The 20,817-nt window shown below is 48.9% G+C and overlaps 1 protein-coding gene across 1 annotated transcript in view; it reads right to left on the reverse strand.

The window, feature by feature from the left end:
• GTF2IRD1 (GTF2I repeat domain containing 1) overlaps positions 1 to 19,043 on the reverse strand; it is a 106,361-nt gene extending 87,318 nt beyond the window's left edge. The window contains exons 1-2 of the mRNA XM_065418266.1: positions 18,921 to 19,043; positions 10,090 to 10,231 (exon numbers count right to left, since the gene is read on the reverse strand). Coding sequence (XP_065274338.1) covers positions 10,090 to 10,231; positions 18,921 to 19,043 — 265 coding nt within the window. The remainder of the gene's footprint in view (positions 1 to 10,089; positions 10,232 to 18,920) is intronic.
• Between the last annotated feature and the right edge of the window lie 1,774 nt (positions 19,044 to 20,817).

Here is a 20,817-nt window from a genome sequence, read left to right on the forward strand (position 1 = left end):
GAGCCAGAACTCACCCGCCCAGCCCCAATCCCGGATATGCCAGCCCCTTCTCCTGATTTCACACACGCACAGCTTCATTGAAACTATTGTGATTAATTGGCCAGTGTCCTCCTTTTCACTGGGTTCAATCTGCTTAGCCCTCAGTTTTTCTGAAAAGCAAATCCCCCTTGCTTGAAAGCTTTCTTACTCCTCAGCGTTGCGCAGCTCTGTAATACCAGCGATTCCCTGCTAATTTTCCCCATTAAACCTCAGCTAAAGCGTATCTACAGCAACAATTTCCTTGCATCTCTAAATGCACAGAAAATTAACCACCACAAGTACATTATTGCCATTCGTTCTAAACCTATTCACAAGGGATTTTCGGTGGCAAAGGACTAATTCTTTCATCATACTCTGCAGACTCTTGCCAGTGATCTGCCCGGATGCTGTTTGATTGCTTAAGGAGGAACTGATGGATCCCTTCTGCTTTTGTCTGAAACAATCCTCTATGCAAATAGGAAACTGAGCTGTTGCTTTTTAAACCCAGCTGTGGTTAAACACCAGCCAGATAAAACGGCAGGGCAAGAACCAGAATGTGTGTTGATAAATGAAGCTCAAGTTATAGCGGGCTGCTTCCGATCCAAGAGTCCCAGGTGCTCAGTAACGCGTGGAAGGCAGCGCAAGTGACAAAGCACAAACAGTCTGGGAGCATGGGACAGGCAGAGAGAGCAGACCCATGTAAACACAATGAACATCACCATAACAGAGCGTAAGACTCTTCTCAGCATCGGAGGTTCTGCTTTCCTTGGGATCATTAACAACAATAATACATTTACACTCTGGCCCGGGCAACACACAAAACTGGTTTAACTAAAGGTGCGATTCTAAATGGACACAGTTAAATTGGTCCAGAACCACTCGCCGATCGATTTACACAGGCTTTTCTAGCATCAGTACAGGTAGAGGGACGTACCAACCCAATATAAATCTGTCCACACCAGGATTGCGCCGATTTAACTAAATTGGTTTTTAAACCCATTTAAGTGGATCCAGCGTAACTTCCACGTGCAGATAAGGCCTGATACGACACCTCTTCATTTGAGGATTTCAAAGCACTTTGGACACATTAAATAATCCTTGCAACACCCCGGGAAGGATGGGGGGGGGCCATCACCGAGACACTTCAGCAGTGTCTGCACTTTTGGGAAATCTCCTGCTAATTAATTATCCCAGTGCAGCTCCAATGATGGCAACAAGAGAGGACGCAGTAACGGAGACCGGGCGCAGGCAGGTCGGGACAACACAGGGAGAAAAAGGCCACTGAACACGGGAGTACTGACTGCACTAGTGCTCACCCCATTGCCCATCACCAGGAGGCCTGGTGGGAACAGTACAGGGGGAGATTGCTAGTGTGGATAAAGCCACTCACCACCCCCTCATTTCAGTAACCAAGGTCAGAGCGGACATCGGACTCTCGGAACACCACCTATTTTCCATTACATGAGCTGGTGCAAGGAGCGTTGTGCTGCTGGCTGTGGACTGTGATTCTAGCCAAAGCGGCCGGGTGCCTGGAGTGGTGGGTTTGGGGATCTTACTGATTTGAATCTAAATAAATCCAAACTAATTAAGGTGTCACTCTGGCAACGAGACTATAACAAATGATTATAAGAGGCGGACGCCATTTTGTTTAGTGCACCAAAACAAATGGGAGGTTCACACACACCTGAGCACCGTTCGGCTCTGCAGCGGGCGTTAGTGTAACATAAGCCTGAGAGATGAGCACATTCCTGCAGACACAGGATCGGAAATAAGAGATACTGGGGGGAAAAAAACCCTTTACACTCACTTAATCCATTCCTCAGCCAAAGCAGAACTGTTCCGTGGAGTGGAAGGACGTTCATGTTATTAGACAAGGGGCTTGTCCACACAAACATTTAGTCTGTGGCAACCCGGGGTATAAATCTATCATACCTGTCTACGTGGACTCTATCGCCCAGGTCTCTAGTGTACTCGGATCTCCTCTTGTTTCACAGCAAGAGGGTCCACATGGGCATTTAGCGCACATCAGGTTAGCATGGGGTAGATTTACGCCACAGCTTGCCACTAACTACGTGGTCATAAAGACAAGTCCTAGGACTCGAGACACCTGGGTTCCTTCCTGTGTGAGCCTGGGCAAGTCACTTCATTTGTCCATCCCTCAGTTCCACACCTCCTTTCTCCCACCCTTTCCTTATGTTTTGTCTTAGGCAAGCTCTGGGACCATCTGTAATACCAGCGGGACCACCAAACAATACCTTACACCGTACAAATATTAAACAGCTCCCACGCTCCTGCTACATCCATTCCCTATCCCACGTCCTCCCCCACCACACTCTAGACAGAAGGCCTGAAAAGAGTCCAGCCACCACCGTAGGACAGAGCAAGGTCTGGGACCATCTCTTACTGTGTGTGTACACACCTGGCACAATGGGGCCCTGATCTCAATGGGGCCTGTATGCACTACCATACTATAAATAATAAATAGTACTAATGATACAGTACCTTCTCCAGTGCGGTCACCCAGGAGACGGACGCACAAAGAGAGGTGACACAAGAAGTGTCTCTGCTCCCCTAAAAACACCAGGGGTGCGTGCATACACATCCGCACACCCTAGAAGGACTCAATACTTGTCAAGTGGGAAAAGGATGAAGCCAGTAGGAAAAGAAATGTAATTTTCCATCTTCTTAGAAGATACTAGAATAATAGGAAGTGGGGAGAAGAGAATGTGAAGCTATATGTGGGGAGAAAGCCAACAGACAGCAGGACCTTTTCATGTCTTCCTCAGTATTTGATGTTCAAGCCTTTATTGTTTCAAAAAAAGAAGCTTTTCATGAAGTTAACTTAGAACAGACTTTAATGTTTCCAGCTGCATTTTACAGCTCTCTCAAGTTGTCTGCTATCTCTCCGATCAAGCTGTGCCAAGCCTCAAAACACTCCGTAGAAGCCTAGCACAATTCCAAAGTAATCCAACAGAAAGTACCTCAGTGATGCGCATGGGAAGACCAGCTCCTCAGGTCAGCGCCTGCCAGTTTTGTTTGCACCGTCTGTCTGGGTCTCTTCCGCCTTCCTGAGCTCAGTGAGCATTCTGCAGCAACCCTGAGTGGTTTTTTCCTCTGAGGCATGGGCTGCCCTTTCTTTGCTAGCAAATACTGCACCTGCTTAACTGCTAAGAAATGCCCCAGCTGCTCATCACAAACTGGAGTAAAGGTTTCTCCTTCTATACCCTTCTCTTCTTTTAAGCTGGCGTCAGTGACTTCGAATGGTGTTGAAGTCCCAGGGTTAACAGCTGCACCATCAAAAGCGAGCACAGAATGCATGCTGGGCTTCCATATTCCACACCAGGATTTGGAACAGACCGATCAGGAGATTTCAGAGTCTTATCTGCTGTTCCCAATACACCTGCTGCAGTTTTTAGCTGCCAGAGGAACTTCTGACATGAGAAAGCCGTCAGACAGAAATGCGGCCGTACAAATCCAGGAGGCACACACTCACCGTACTGACTGAACGGACAATGCCCCCACCCACAAAAGCACTGTTTCTTTTTCCCCTGCAGTCCTCATCTCAATCAGTTCAAAACTGCTCCAGAAATTCAGCTTGCACAACCAGCCATCTCATCCCAGGCCAAGCAGAAGACCTGGGGCCCAATCCTCAGCTGGTGTAAATCACCATGTTTCTCTTTTAACCGCAGTGGAGTTCGGCCTGTTTTCAGCAGTGACCCGAGGAGCCTCTAACCAGGGGAATGTGGTAATACAGCCTTGCTTGTGCTCCCAGTGAAGTCAGCGGAAAGATTCCCCTTGACTTCAATAGTGCAGGTGCAAGGCCTGCATAAAACGAAGACTCGGCTAGTAGAGCTACATGAAAATAGGTGGGGGAGGGGCCTCTCTGAGCCCCAGAACTTTACCTTCACACTCAAGATCCCGCATCACAATAGCTCTCCTTCCAACCAGGATGTGGGGAGGCGGATAGAGGCAGCTTCTCTGAAGTCCATCAACTCTGCTCGAGAAGGTTCAGGCCAGAGTTACCATCAGGCCAAAGAAGCGGATATTGAACAAAGCAAGGTCCTTTAAAGTCTTCCTCCTGCTAGTGAGTGCCCCTTCCATGTGCTAAGCCCAGAGCAAAGGGCCATGTCTGAGTCCCCAGTGGGGAGGGCCTCATCCATGGGATGGATTCTGATCTCACCAGCATGTAGTTCCACTGATTATTCCCTGCTTCTACTGCTGTACACGAGAGGAGAACTGGCCCCTTGCTTGCTGCGTTTCTTCCAGCAACATGTCTCACGAACTCCTTTGGTCTCTGAAGCATGTGTCTGATTTTTCAACGGGAATTTGCCTTTCATTAACTGCTCCGCACTTTAAAGTAAAGTGATGCTGGCGGGGTGTGAGTGGGAAGGGCAAATCCAACTGTCCAATACCATGGCAAACAATGGGCCCCATGCTGGGCGGTGTGAGCACCCACTAGCAAGTGCTGGCCACCTCGGATAGCCACAGCAACATTTACCACTCCATTTACATACATTGAGGAATGAACAACCTTAGCCTGCATTCAGCAGGAGAGAGAACAGCCGAGACTCTTGAAGGGCAGAGAGAATGGGAAAAAAGGAAGACAATCTGCCAGTGCCCCTGGACATCACACCCTGCAATGGATGGAAGGGCTGGGCGGCAGCCTGCAGCTCTCCTCGAGACACAAGAAACAACTTTTGTTTACAATACGTTCTAGACAGTTTCATTAGGGCGGGGAAGGATGTGGGGGGAGATGCTCACTTGAAAAGTTTTCGGTTCTTTCTGCTAAGTAGTCATTTAAAGGTCACACCCTTCTAAGGCTCTCCCCTCCCGACTAGACATCAATTCTCTTTTATTGACATTCATCTTTATAATTGCCAATTCCCCTTAGTATTTCAGGAAAGGTTGTACTAAATGAGCGTGCTCAAGTGAGGTCTGTGTGCTCAAAAACCCTGCTCAGTAGAGAAGAGGCTTCTTCTATCTTTCAGTGATGTCTGCTTTAGATTATTTTAGATCCTTTCTAATGGGGCAACTAGACTATAAATCAGAGGCATTTTCAGGGATGCTTTACAATGCCTGCCAGCTGGAAGAGCTTTCTCTAGTGGAGAAAAGCCTTGGCCCTTTAAAATTCAAGGCAGTTATCAGATTTCACCCCATCTCAAGCATCAGTTATCAGATTTCACCCCATCTCAAGCATCTGCCGTGCAGTCAGAACCCCATCATCAAAACTTTGTATTTCGTACCAGTTGTTATGGTTCCATTTTTACAACACAGGAAATTTAACAGAAGGGAGAAAGAGCTTAGATTAAACTTCAGGTGCCTTGGGCTGCCTCTATAAGGTAGATTTCAGTTTGACCTAATACAACAGTAGTTTATTATTTATGATTGATAGACAGATTCACTGGCAGCCTTCAGGCAATGGGAACCACAGAATGACCCATTTGGTCTTTTAATATAGAACATTTAGCTTCCTACTCCAGACCATCCTATTTTTTATACCTTCTACATTACGCTTCACCTCTGAATCGGTCCACATACGTGGTGTGAATGGGATGTAGACCTGCAACTCTTTCTACATGCCTCATGCCAGGTGAAGGCTCACTTGCCAAATTAAAAAGCTTGAGACTGATAGTTATCAAAAGGTGGATTTCTCAGATTACAATAAACCAGAGTGAAACAGATCTCAGCCTTCCCACCCCAGAAAGAGAGAATACCAATAGAGGAAGGGAGAAATCTTCCACAAAGCCAAGTGCATAAGTTAGATTAGACCCCAGGCACGCTTTGCTGGTACAGCCGGCACAGAGGCAGGGAATAATCCAAGCAGACGCTGACCCTGGCAGCTTTATAAGGCTAATATTTTCACGAGCATGAACTGTTCTTGAGCAATTTCTCCAACGGATTAAGCACAAATACGGTTTCCATCAACATCAGGCACACGCGTGCGCGCACACACACACAGTTTGTTTTTGCCACCTAATTTCTATTACACGAGACTTTAGTATTTAATGCAGCCAGCACGTGCAAAAAAAAAAAAAAAAAAAAAAAAATCTGCTCTCCATTTGTGTCTGACTTCCTATCTCCCTCTGGAACCATCATTAGTCGTGATGCGGCACAGACGCTCATTCCAGACCCAGGCAGGATATGTCCTACTTCAAAAATCCAGCAGCAGAGGGACAAATGGTTTGAGTTTAGCGGCTGTGTGCTGATGGTAGGAACAGATTACCTCATGTTTCAAGCCCCTTCCTTGCCTCACCACTCAAGACTGCACAAGGAGCACTGGGGGCAGAGCATCACATCAGGGCAGGACACGGCAGCATCAGGCTTTGGGTGCATCAGAAGTAGCACAACTGAGACTAGCAGCATCATGGGAGATGGGCAACAGGATGGGGCTGCGCCTTGAGCCACCAAAAGCTAGGAGGGAATGGCTGGTCTCAGTCTTGGGTTGGAACATTCAGCGTGGGTGGTGGGATCTTCTCGCAGCTGTGGGAGAGGAAGAGTGACTGACTCTCTAACGAGCGCCCTCACACCACCCTAGTAGCGACCGGAGGGCTTGCCTCACTGACTAACAAGGTGTACGTCATACAGAACGGCGGCCTGTTCTCTTACAATTATTTTCCCTGTAAGGCCACCCTAGGAGAGACAAACAAATTGAACTCTTCCCGCCAGGCATTTCCCTTGTTTTTGCAAGGAGATGAGAAAGTGAGAGCAAAGCACTAGCTTGTGTGCCAAAGACATCCTTCGCCACGGTGATCATGGGCTCAGAGACAGGAGATTTAGGTTTCCTGTTCATAGGCCTTTTGTCCTAGCAGAGGACGCTGGCCACCAGTACATTCTTTTAAATTGCCTTCCCTCCACAATCCTTGCCCTTTGCATCACCTGCGGCAGCATTTCATCTATAGGTAAAGAATCATAGAATAGCAGGGTTGGAAGGGACCTCAGGAGGTCATCTAGTCCAACCCCCTGCTCAAAGCAGGACCAATCCCCAGACAGATTTTTGCCCCAGATCCCTAAATGGCCCCCTCAAGGATTGAACTCACAACCCTGGGTTTAGCAGGCTAATGCTCAAACCACTGAGGACAGAGCAGGAGCGCAGCCACGTTTTGAAAAAGGCCCCTGCAGGAAATGGCACGCGAAAGAGGGCAGGGTGTGGGGAGTTGATCAGCTGGCAAACTGTCCCCTGCAATAAACTGCACTGCCTCTGCAATATGCTTGCACTCCACTGGCTTGAGAAAGGAAAGCATTGACCTTGCTCCTTTACCGACACTGCCTGGCAGTGCACTGCAATTTCATCTTCTCTCTGGCATTGCAAGAGAAAGGGATAATGTCTCTTTCCTGTCAATTTATTTTCTAAGAGATTGTAAATCCACCGATCTGGCATGGATAGGTTGGGTCCCTTCCCTGCAGTGTGCAGAGGCGTACAGAGCCGTCAGTCATGAGCTGCCCTTTGCTACTGGCCTGCCCACTTCCTGTTTGCCAGAGTCCTCCGAAAGCCAAAGTACTGATCATAACATTAACTGTGAAACTCTAATGTAGTAAACCAGGCACGCAACTAAAAACATGATGTCCAATTTAGTCCGATTAGAGAGGCCAACACCCAAAAACTGAAACTGAGGGTGGATCCAGATTAGTGGACTTGCAATCTCTGAGAAAAGAAATTGACTGATAAGAGAAATTTTCTTCTCGGATTTAAGACATGCCCACTGACCTGGCACTGATGGGATGTGACTAGTGGCAAAGAAAATTCTGGTAGGAAGAAGATAATAGTGATAGAGCATAATTCTGTTCTCGCGTCTCCACAGGAGTGAGTCCATTCATGCGCCAGAACACGTAGCGCACACCTCCTGAAGGCTGCATCTGACGGATCAAAGTTACCATCAGCAGATTGTGGCCACCATACTGTGGCTCTCAAGGTTCCCAACTGCAAATGTCTTTGCCTTATAAGATTCTAAGAAAGCAGCTGCTGAGAATCAAGCTGTGAAATCTTTGAATATTTTCCCCCCTCCAACTTGTGATAGCAAATAGGGAGTTTGGTTTGCTGAATTCTCTGGTCCAATTTTGATAGATCTTTAGGGCTTTCATTTATGTACACGTTTTCTCTTCACTTGTGTTGGCATGGAGCAGAAAGGAGGAAAGGAGAACAATTCTCTGATTCAGTGCGCTCGGCTTTGGTGAGAGCACAGGGGATGTCCTCAATCCTACTTTGTCTGAATGAAAAGCACAGAATTGTTTTGTGATAGATACGGCACCTCGCCCAGAAATTCTCCTAGCTCAAGTAGTTTAGGACAAAACTATTCTTAGAGACAAGGACAGTGAGGGAATCTCTCTTACTGGAGTCGTGGACTACCTTCTGTTGGTGGAAGAAAAGCTTTAGAATCACAGAGCTATTCTTCAGGTCTGGGGAAGGTAACCAGAGTGTCACAGCTAAACAAAACATGGGACAGAATGTTACGCAGAAGGGGTTAACACATGTTGCAAGAAACCAATTCAAATGAAGTGGGCAATTAACCCCTCTGCAATCAGAGGACAGAGGAGGATTAGGAGGTTACAGATTGTTGTGATGAGCCATAAAACCAGCATCTCTGTTGAGACCATGATTCTAGTGTCTAGCAGAGTTATGAATTTAAGTTGCCAGTCTCACTGCAAGCTATTCCTAGTCATTCTTGAAATGGGCTAGTGCCACCAACTGTTTTGCCTGTGTGCTGGCTTTCCAAGACCAGGGCTATACATGCAATTAACAGACACAGTCTAGCCCAAAACCTTACAGCATTCGAAGGATACCTTTTTCTGGTCCTGAGGACAGAGCCTTTCCCTAAGGTCCTTGCACCCTGTGAATGCAGCTCTTGAAACATACGGAGACAAGGCAAGAGGCTTACAGGAAACCTCAGGCCACCCATCTCAGCCAGGCCTCAGTGTTACAGTGACCTCGATCACTTGGGGAGAGACATCGGTGTATAACCCTTACACCGAACAGGCCTGGAGTGGGCTGCCATTTCTTTAACCTCTGGACCCAAAGATTAGCTCTATTTGACCATGGTGTCAAAGAAAGAGAAAGAAAAATGAACAGGAGTACTTGTGGCACCTTAGAGACTAACAAAGGAAAATGTCTCTCTTATGATCCTGAAACAAGTTCCACGGGGGCTGAATCACAACACAACAGGAGTGCTGCCTACACCCTGCTAGAGAGGTCTGTGGAAGGAACTGAGTCTTTAGTGACCTCCGGGGAGGTGGGGGGAGGAGAGATGGCTGTGGCTGGGTCTGCTGGCTCAAGACTGGGAGGGGTCACCTGCTTTCCCAGTGTCCATGTCACCTCTTCAGTTGCTACGGTGGTTTACAAGGACATGCTGGGCCTTGGCACAGATAACACAGACAGAGGAGGATGGCGTAACACTTATCTCCCACTCTCTTCGCCTGGTTCTCCGTTTGCCCGCAGGTTTCCCCTTGCCGATGCTAGTGTCTTGCTGAGCCTCTGGGATGGGGACCAAGACAGCATGCTCAAGAGCGCCTGCATCGTCATTCCGCCCGGGGACCTCGCCACTCCACAGGCCGACTTGCACGGGGCATGGTGGGGATCGAAAGGGAAGAACAAACATTTCTTCTCATGCCATGCAGGGTAAGTGTTTTGCCAGTGCCCCTAACCAATAAACACCCTGGGCCTAATTCTCCTTTACGCTAAGGGCCCTTTATGGCAGTGTAAACGGGCCTCAAAGAGAGTGAATGTAATCGGCATCCATTTGAAGGCCTCTTTACATGGCCAGCATGGCACAAAGAAGCACTTGTGTAAAACTGAATCAAGCTCACAGGGAGCTTACAGTCCTACACTACAGCCACCAACGGAGAAAGGCAAGCCAACAGCAGAGTCTGCCTCTGCTGACTACAGAAAAGGGGCCCAAACGATCCATCAGTGGCCTTGCCACATGGAAAATGAATGTCGCACAATAAAGTAGCAAGGAAACCAAATACATCATTTGAATTTGCCACTAGCATTCTACATTCACCTCAGCAACACGTGAAAAGTGCTCTTCGTTACCAAGCGTGGACTTGGATTCTAACCCGCACCAGGAGGGTACTTACTGCAGAACTTGTGAAAATCCATTTGCAGTTCTTTCCTTGTGTTCATAAAGATTCTCCCCTTCTCTGTCCCAACCACATAGGTACTTTCATCGTGAACTGCAATGCAGGCTACCTCGGCGTTTAGTTTGGAAAGTGCGGAACACTAGGGAGGTGGGAAAAGCAGTTGGGTTAGAAGAGGGAAAATGGAAAAGCATCTCATGTTCTCACATGGTCATCTATCAATTTAATGTGTATTTACGGAGTTATTTGTATTCCAGATATACATTGTAAGTAGAGCCGGACGTCACTTTTCCCATGAAACATTTTTTTTTTGATGCAAAGTGACTTTTCAATCAAAACGAACATTTTCATTTTAGTGTAAAACTTTGTTTTTTCCGCAAACCCCCAGAAAACACATTGTTTTGGAAACAATTTTCAGTTTGGACTTAAAAAAATTTTTTTTTAACCAAACACCAAACTTTTTTTTTTTTTTTTTTAAAACCAAGAACGTCAACAGGAATTAAAAAAAACAAAACCCGGTTACCTACCTCTCGTAACTGTTGTTCTTCGAAAGGTGTTGCTCATGTCCATTCCAATAGGTGTGTGCGCACGCCGCATGCACGATCATTGGAAGGTTTTCCCCTAGCAGTACCCATTGGGTCAGCTGTGGAGCCCCCTGGAGTGGTGCCCTCATGGTGGTGTATATAGGACACTGCCGACCCGCCGCCTGCTCAGTTCCTTCTTGCCGGAAGACTCCGACAGAGGGGAGGCGGGTGGGATTTGGAATGGACATGAGCAACACATCTCGAAGAACAACAGTTACGAGAGGCAGGTAACCGTTTTTTGTTCTTCGAGTGCTTGCTCATTTCCATTCCAATAGGTGACTCCCAAGCAGTTTCTCTGGAGGAGGGGTCGGAGTTCACCTGGTTGCTGATTGTAGGACTGCCCTGCCGAATGCTGCGTCGTCCCTCGCTTGTTGGGCGATGGCGTAGTGCGACTTGAAGGTGTGGATGGAAGACCACGTTGCCGCCTTGCATACGTCTTGAACAGGGACGTGCGCGAGGAAAGCTGCGGATGAAGCCGGAGCTCTTGTGGAGTGTGCCGTCAACGGCGGGGGTGGAACCTTGGCCAGAGTGTAGCACGTTCTAATGCAGGATGTGATCCACGACGAAATGCGCTGGGATGAGATGGGAAGCCCTCTCATCCTTTCGGCGATTGCAATAAAAAGCTGTGGTGACTTACGAAATGGCTTTGTGCGTTCAATGTGGAAGGCTAGGGCATGCCTGACCTCCAAGGAATGGAGCATCTGCTCTCTGCCAGTGGCATGAGACTTAGGGAAGACGACCGGTAAAAAGATGTCCCTGATTCACATGAAACCGAGAGACCACCTTGGGTAGAAATGCAGGGTGAGGACGCAGCTGAACCTGGTCTTTGTAAAAGTTCAGGGGGGTTCAGACGTAAGCGCTTTGAGCTCAGAGACCCTTCTGGCCAACGTTATAGCCACCAGAAAGGCAACCTTCCAAGAGAGGTAGGCGAGACGGCAAGTGGCCGGGGGCTCAAATGGAGGGTCCACGAGGTTGAGGTCCCACTGGGGAACGGGCTGCCACACGTGGGGGTAAGCCTGTCCAAGCCCTTGAGGAATCGGCCCACCATGGGGTTTCTGAAGACTGATCTACCTGCTGCCCCTGGGTGGAAGGCCAAGATGGCACTCAGGTGCACTTTTATAGATAATATTGCCAGCCCTGTTGCTTCAGGTCCAGTAAGTAGTCCAAAACGAGGGGAATTGGCGCTTGCTGTGGTGGGATACCCTTCTGCAGGGACCACACAGAAAACCACTTCCACTTTGCCAGATATGTGGCTCGAGTGGAAGGTTTCCTACTTCCCAGGAGAACTTCTCTCACTGAGTCCAAACATTGGAGCTCCAACGGGTTCAACCAGGGAGTTTCCACACCGTGAGGTGGAGGGACTCCAGGTTGGGCTGCTGGAGCTTGCTGTGATGAGGTCTGGGCATAAGGGAAGGGTTACTGGTCTGTCGACCGATAGGCTTAACAGTGTGGTGAGCCAGTGCCGGTGGGACCACGCCAGTGCTATGAGGATCAACAAAGCCCTGCCCTGGCAGACCTTGAGGAGGACTCTGTATGAGAGGGAAGGGCGGGAACACATAGAGCATGTGACTCATCCACATGAGGTGAAAAGCGTCCACAATGGAGCCTGGGCTGTGGTTCAGAAAGGAGCAGAACTGCTGGCACGTCCAGCCTGAGGAACATGGTGCGGGCCAGGGCCACATGCACCTCTGCTTGTGCTTGCGTCTTGGCCTTGATGAGCCAGTCGTCCAGGTACGGAGGAAGGCTGCCACGAGTGCCATGCACTTTGTGAACACCCTGGGGGCCGTCGAGAGCCCAAACAGGAGCACCGTGAACTGGTAGCACTGGCCGCAAAGCGAAGAAACCGTCTGTGGGGTGGGATAACGGAGATATGGAAGTAAGCGTCCTGCATGTCGAGGGCAGAGTACCTGTCCCCCAGATCCAGGGAAGGAATGATAACGGCTAGGGAGACCATGCGAAACCTGGCTTTATTGATGAATGTATTGAGGTCTCACAGATCCAGAATAGGTCACAGTCCACCCTTGGCCTTGGGGATAAGGAAATATCGGGAGTAAAATCCCTTGCCCCTGAACTCCTGAGGAACCTCCTCTATCGCCCCTCAGAGCGAGGAGCGATTGCACTTCCTGGAGAAGGAGTTGCTCGTGAGAAGGGTCCCTGAAGAGGGATGGGGAAGGTGGGTGGGAACAGAATTGGATAGAATAGCCCACCCCATCGTGCTCAGAACCCAGCGATCTGTTGTGATCTGGGACCAAGCACGGTAGATGTGGGATAGCTGGTTTACAAAGGGAGGGTAAGGATCCAGACTGAGTCCTGGTGCTCTGTCCTCGTGCGCACCTTCCAAAGTTAGGTGTTTGGATGAGCCCTGACCTTGGCCAGAGGAGAACTGTGACTGGCGCCTCCTATTATTCCTACCCCTTCTCCTGGCTGAGTCCTGCCTCGGGGGTCCGGAGTAGAAGCAGGAGGGAGAGGGGAGGGCTGATGTTTGAAGGGCTTCCTCTGGGGTGTGGAAGTGTCGATTCCCAGGGCCTTCAATGTTGCCCTCGAGTCTTTCAGGCTGTGCAAGCGGGTGTCCGTGTTCTCGGCAAACAAGCCCGCACAGTCAAAGGGCAGGTCCTGAATGGTGTTCTGGACCTCCGGGGGTATGCCTGAAACCTGTAATCAGGTACTCCGTCTCATGACGACTGCTGTGGCCATGGTCCGAGCCGCAGTGTCAGCTGAGTCTAGGGCGGCCTGGAGGGAAGTCCTTGACACCACCTTGCCCTCCTCAAGAAGTGCTGCGAACTCCGGGCGTGAGTCTGATGGGAGCAATTCCGGGAACTTAGCTAGCGCTCTCTAGGAATTGAAGGCGTAAGGCTGAGCACTGCTTGCTGATTAGCAAGTCGACTTTATGGCCGAAAAAGGTCCAGCTTCTTAGCGTCCCGTGACTTTTGGGCAGGACCCGGTTGACCTTGCCGCTTTTTGTGGTTTGCGCCTCCACCACTAATGTTCCAGGCTGAGGGTGGGTAAAAAGGTGTCCGTACCCCTTCTGCAGCACAAAATGCTTCCTTTCCACCCGTTTGGCTGTGGGAGGTATGGAGGCCAGGGTCTGCCATAGCACCTTTGTGGTGTTTTGTATGGTCTTTATAAAGGGCAAGGCTACCCTAAAAGGACCCTCCAGGGCAACAATGTCCACCATTGGGGCCGAGTCTTCTGGCACCTCCGCAGCCTGGAGATGCAAGTTTTGGGCCACCCTCCTAAGGTGGTCCTGGTGCACCCTATTGGGAGTGTGGTAGTGAAGGTGCCAGCCACCGCCTCATCTGGCTAAGAGGATGATGAGGCCTGTGGGACCAGGTCCTCCTGACCCTCAGGCTCTCTGGAGGCTGGCTCGGGTACGTCTGCCCTATTCAGGGCAGACTATGGCGCTAGTACCACATGGGGTGCTGGCTCAAGAGTTGCACCTGCTTGCGAAGACCCAGGGTCCTTGTCACCTGGGGAGTCTTCAGGTGCTGTGGGAGTATGGCGCGGCACCGACGTGGCTGAAGGAGGAGCACAGGGTAGGCCCAAGGAGGAGCTCAAGCTGATGGTAGGCCCAAGGAGTCCAAAAGAGCCACTGTACCGGCCCCTGCCACTGTGGGGGCCAGGATACCGCCGGCGCGTCCTGGAAGACCGGTACCGACTATGTCTGCAGATCGACGACTCATTATCAAAGTCCGACGAATAGTCTGAGCCAGACCATGGAGGGGCGGAGCCCAACAGTGCTGGTGAATGGTACCACGGTGATGGGGAGTGGCGCCGTAGCATCGTTGGCTTGCCCCGGTGTTGAATGAGTGGCAGTGCCGCCATTGGTGCCGCAAAAGGTGCCATAGACTGCACCGTCACCATCGCCGGTGCCGGGCCTTGCGCCGCTGCTCACGCCCGCAGGGCCAGGACTGTGCCATCATGGCAATAAGATCCGGCGCGGCCTCAAAGGTATCCGGCGTGGAGGGGAGATCAATCTCGTCCTCCAACTCCTCCCAAGTCGGGGAGTCCACAAACACCAGACTTGATGGAGCCCCTGGCAGGGCCGGAGTCAACAGTGCCGGGATCTGAGGGCCAGGCTGTGGGTGCCCTGACGTCGGATACACCCCACTGGGATCCCTGTGCTGTTTCCTGACGGGAGACCGGCCTCTGTCCACCTTCTTCTTATGCGGCACCGGGGACTGAGAGCAGTGCCGCATGCTCGAACCTGCTTTGTGAGCCGGGCAGTGGTGTCGATGCTCCCTGGAGGAGTCTTTTTTCGGTGCCGCGGCGTCCTGCACCGAAGCCGGTGCGCTGCGCACTGATGTCACTGGTGCCGCTTCCGGTGCCGGCTGAGGGCAAAGAGCCGCTTCCATTAAAAGGAGCTTGAGGCGATAGTCCTGCTCTCTCTTCGTCCTGGGTCTTAAGCTCCTGCAAATGGAGTACTTCTCGGTTTGCTGGCCCTCACCCAGGCACTTAAGGCACGATGCGTGCGGCAAGCCCTTGGGCATAGGCTTCCCGCAGCGTTGGCAGGATTTAAACCCCCGGAGAGCGAGGCATACCCCGGTCAGGGGAGCTAGGGAGGGCGCCACTCTAGGGTGCTCCACAGCCAACCCAGCGGGTACCGCTAGGGGAAAACCTTCCGACGATCATGCACGCGGTGCGCACACACCTATTGGAATGGACATGAGCAAGCACTTGAAGAACAGAACAAAACATTTGCTAAAATTTCCTGTGAAAAAGAATTAACATATTTAGTCGGTTCTAATTAAAAAGAAAGAATTGCAGGGAACTTTTAGTTCAATGACAAAATATTTGCTGGCTAGCAGTCAAAGTCTTCATCAGTCAAGACCCTCTCCTTCTGTATTTAATCAAAACAGAAATTATGGGCTATTAGGGTCTCTTATCCACCCATTGTTCCTGACAATATGTTTCCAATGTTGTTAATTATTTGTATTCTTGTGCCATCTAGAAACCCCATTTGAGAGCAGAATCATATTGTGCTGTGCTGAATAAATCCATAGCAACAGATGGCCCCTGCCCCCAAAGAGCTTACAATTTAAATAGACAGAGCGGAAGAACCGAAATTTTATTATCCTCATTTGACAGTGAGGGGAACTGGGGTACAGAAAGACTAAGTGACTCGCTCAAGGGCATGCAGGATATTTTGTGGTAGGGCCAGAAGCTGAGCCCTCCTCTTCCAAGTTCTTTCCCCAACACCAGCCTCTCTCTATTGGATTTCGAAGTGACTTGAATGGAGGGGCTTCCACCACTTCCTTCGGAAGGCCATTCATTATAAATTTAAAACTCACAACCCAGGCCACAATAGATTTCAAATGGCGCGTGAGATTCCAAGGCAGTTGCCATGCACCAATGGACCAGATACAGCACTTCCAGGTTTCCCGGTTTATTAGACCGCCCCTGTTCAGTTACATGGAAATATTTGTTAGAACAAAATTTTTAATAATCCTGCTAAAAGGCAGTACAAATAATTTCACACATTGGCTTGGCTTCCTCTGAACGGTGCACCTCCGTGGAATGCTGGGGTCATGCTCATGTCCATAACACTTTGAGCTGCACAAACTGTAGGTGTGCATGGGGGACACATCTGGTGCTTTTCTGACTCTATTTAATGCCAATTATAGCCCACGTATGCTCCTTCACACTGTCTCCTAAGTGAGCCCCACACTCTTGAAGAAATCTTTGATTATTACCGTCAAGTCTAAACCCAATACGAGAAGCTAAGAGGCCCCACCACTGTGAAGAGAGACCCTCCTTGTCTTGAGATTAAGGACCAAGTTCAGAGGGAAGTTTAAGGGGATAAAACACAATCCAGTGAAGTACTCACTGAACGCAAAGGAGTTTCCACTAGGGATTTTGCTTTTGGTCTTGGGAGCCTTACATCTGATCTGACAATGGCTAGGCAGGTGGTGAGCCAAGACCTCCTGTTTATAGTACAATAACTTGATTGCTTTACCGTTGCCTCGTCCTATTCCTTCCCACCCCACCCTGCATCTTGTCATAATCCAGACTGTAAACTCTTAGGGGCCGAGGCCAGGGACAGTCTTTTTACTGAGCATCTGTACAGCACCTAGCACCATGGCTTTGATCTTTGACTGGCATTCGTAGACATTACAGCAATACAAATAATGCATGGGTTACCCATTCTTCCTTCCTCCTCAGCATTTACACAAATTTAGATCCCTGAGACTCTCACCCACTTAAACCTCCTATCACACCAGCTCTGAATTTGGCCCAAGGCTAGGGAATTTTTTAGACAGGAGAATTGACATGCTAAGTGGCTGGAAGACATGGGTGTAGCAGGAAAAGCAACTAGAAGGAAGCTAAAGCCCAGTGTAATTAACACCTTCTTCCGGCTCCTCAGAATGTAACTATGCGAGCTTAGATACTCTGAGACCCAACTCAAGTCTTGTACACTTAGGGTACGTCTATACTTACCACCGGACCCGGAGGTAAGCAATCGATCTTCTGGGATCAATCCCGGAAGTGCTCGCCGTCGACGCCAGTACTCCTGCTCCTTGAGAGGAGTACGCAGAGTCGACGGGGGGGCCTGCCTGCCGCGTGTGGACCCGCGGTAAGTTCGAACTAAGATAGTTAGACTTCAGCTACGTGAATAACGTAGCTGAAGTTGCATATCTTAGTTCGAAGTGGGGGGTTAGTGTGAACCAGCCCAAAGTCACACAGCCTCTTATCAACGTGCAACATAGATTGCCTTCTTCATCACCTTTGGACTTGGTTCTCAAAAAGTGGATGAATCCCAAGTAATGGGAAAGAATTCCTTTTTGGGGGAGACATGAAGAGGGTAGGATAATGATTTACCATCAGTAAACTAGAAAAAGCTTAGTTGGAAAAAAAAAATCCCTTTCATGAAAACAGCAAGAGGTACATTAGCTCATTCAATCAACTAAACTAAACAACAGTCAAGGGAAAAAAATATAAAATGGAATAATGAGTGGGATGGATATGTATAAACCAAGAATTCAAATAATAATTAACTCCAAGTTCTTTTTTAAATTTTTATATGAAACATACATAGAATCGCACTCAAAAGCCTACGTTAAAAACAACATTATTAAGATTCCAAAGACAAGCATTCAAAAATGTTAGGAAATGCCAGAATTAAGGTTCCTTGTGCAATTCTTGCACGTGCGTGATCATGTAATGAAAGATGATAACTATACCTCCTTGTGCATATGCATTAGGCTTTTTGTGTAATATATATAAATGGCTAAGCTCTTCAAAAATGACTAGTGATTTTGAGTGCCTTGGTTTTCAGGTACCTATATCTTAATGGGGCCTTGAGGTGGATGTTTAGCATTTTCCGGAAGGAAACACAAATATGGATGTATACACACACAATCATAGTTATATAAAAATTAACTATAGTTGGATTTAGATGGGAGGGATATTTAATTCATCACATTTTACTACATGTGTGAGTAAACACACACACACACTTTTCAGTTAAAAATAAGATTAGCTCTGGCCCAAGAAACTTATCCAGACAGTTATCTTGTTTATGTAAGCAAGACTGACTTGTGCAAGATTTCTCCAGAGAGTTTTACGTCAACAGACATGAAAGTTATTTTCTTTGTTCTTGGAGATCAAAGCCATTGTTATCATTCCCTTGTTGCATAAAAGCTCACAACAACAGTGGTAAAACATCAAGAAAAATAAATTCAGTTGGTACCAACATAAATATTAATAGGAAAACAATACACATCGCGAGATTAACTGGAGCTGACTTTAGGGCCCCTCTGATTGTCAGGATGGGCATGTGATTTTCATTTCACAGCTCCAACAGCTCCATGGGCTTTACTGCAGCAGAGTACAATTTGATGAACTCAATATCCTTCCCATCTAAATCCAGCTCTTATTCAACCCAATTAACCCAATGTAAAATGAGCTGCTGGGTGGCAGAATGGTCTGGCGAAGCTTTCAGATCCGGAGCCTCTCCTGTGATTTCAGGGGCTGTCAAACCCTCTCAGGTTGCTGCAATATCGTTGTTAATCATCACTTGAAACAAATATGCCCCATTTGTTTAGCTAAAGTATTGGGTTTCATATTTGGGTCCCTGTGGCCCATTGGAGAGGACTCTAATGTGCATCAGCTGATTTCAGAACCTATCCTTCAATGTTATCCTGAACCGTGAACAGATCCTTATGGGTGTGTAACCACTATACACACACAGAGCCCCCCGCCCCGCTCCCCCTCCCCCCCAAAATCACCTTTGCAAGCAGCCTCACTCACCATTGAATCTAAGGCAGAAACTAAACTGGTGATGATTTCATTTTTCTGATGAAAAACTGTATTCCATTGGTCAGGTCTGGAGTTATTGGGGGATCCATTGGAGGGCTTCCCCGTCAGTGCCATATTCACCTGAAACAATAAAAAACAAGACAAATGTATACCTTACCCACTACTTTTGCAGACGCAGTTGCACCAGCTTGGCTGACACCAAGATTAACCCACGGATCTCCAGAGCTAAGAGTATGAGTGACTAGCGCAGAGGTCGGCAACCTTTCAGAAGTGCTGTGCCGAGTCTTCATTTATTCACTCTAATTTAAGGTTTCGCGTGCCAGTCATACATTTTAACGTTTTTAGAAGGTCTCTCTCTATAAGTCTATAATATATAACTAAACTATTGTTGTATGTAAAGTAAATAAGGTTTTTAAAATGTTTAAGAAGCTTCATTTAAAATTAAATTAAAATGCAGAGCCCCCTGGACTGGTGGCCAGGATCCGGGCAGTGTGAGTGCCACTGAAAATCGGCACGCGTGCCATAGGTTGCCTACCCCTAGACTACAGACTGAGCTAAAGAGCCAGGAGCAGCAGAGAAGCACTGTCAGACACTCACCTCCTCAGTGGATGGGGCACAGAGGGGTATATGTAACACATACTGGTCAGCAGGGCTGGATTAACTCTCCTGTAGGGCCAGGACTATTTGATTTTGTGGGGCCCCTGTATACAAGTCTATTTCCTGGGAGGGAGTTTGGTGCAGGTCAGGGCTGGGGCAGGTGTGCAGGAGGGGGTGCAGGGTCTGGGAGGGAGTTTGGGTGCAGGAGGGGGATTCTGATCTGGGGCAGGGAGTTGGGGAGGAGGAGGGGGTACAGGGTCTGGAAGGGAGTTTGGTACAGTAGGAGGGGGCTCCAGGCTGGGGCAGGGCATTTGGGTGCAGGAGGGGGTTCTGACCTGGGGCGGGGCATTTGGGTGCAGGAGGGGGTTCTGACCTGGGGCGGGGGAGTGGGGTGCGGGAGGGGGTGCAAGCTGCAGGCTCCAGCCGGGAGGCGCTTACCACAGGCGGCTCCCGGCTGGCAGCGCAGCAGGGCTCAGGCAGGCTGCCTGCATGCCGTGGCCCCACGCCATTCCTGGAAGCGGATGGCTGCTAGCACATCTCTGCAGCCCCTGGGGGGAGGGGGAGTTCCCATTGGATGATCACAATGGTCCCTTCTGGCTTTATAATCTGTGAATTGGGCTGGGTGCTGAACAGACCCATAGCAAGAGAATCGCTGGCCTGAAGAGTTTACAGTCTAAATTGACAAGACAGGCAAACAGAGTAGAAAGGAACACAGAGAAAGAAAGGGACTTGCCCAAGGTCATCCAGCAGGTCAGTGTCAGGCCTAGGAGTAGAACTCAGGTCTTCCGAGTCCCAGTGAAGTCCAGAGCCCCCTCCACTGGGCCACTCTGGCTTGCAGCGAGGCAGCAGGAAATTAGCAAGCTGGGTGCTCGTTTTCAGTGTAAACCTCATTACCCAAAATCCCTGAATATTACTGTGCTGTGCTCAACAGCTTTTTTACTATTATTAAAGGGACACAAGGAATCTCTGTGCATGTGACAGAAAGCACAAGTGGGGAAACCAAATGCTGCACTGCCTGAGTCAAGAACCCATGAGAACTAGTTATCTAGGGGGGCAGAGAAAAAGCAGACGATTAGCATTTGCGATCCAGAAGCCTGACTTCGATTGAGAAATGCTGATCACCTCCAGTGGAAAGCATTAGCAAGCAGTTCTGTTATTGTGGGATGCAGACTGTCAGATGAAACTGAATGAGTCAGTTAAACCAAGCAAAACTGGGTCATCTCACTCCTTGCCGAGGTACAATGTGTCAGGCAATCAAATCTGTACTCCTCACAAGTTCATTCATCTGCTA

This window comes from Emys orbicularis, chromosome 17 (assembly GCF_028017835.1).
Source record: "Emys orbicularis isolate rEmyOrb1 chromosome 17, rEmyOrb1.hap1, whole genome shotgun sequence".
Taxonomy (NCBI): Eukaryota; Metazoa; Chordata; order Testudines; family Emydidae; genus Emys; species Emys orbicularis.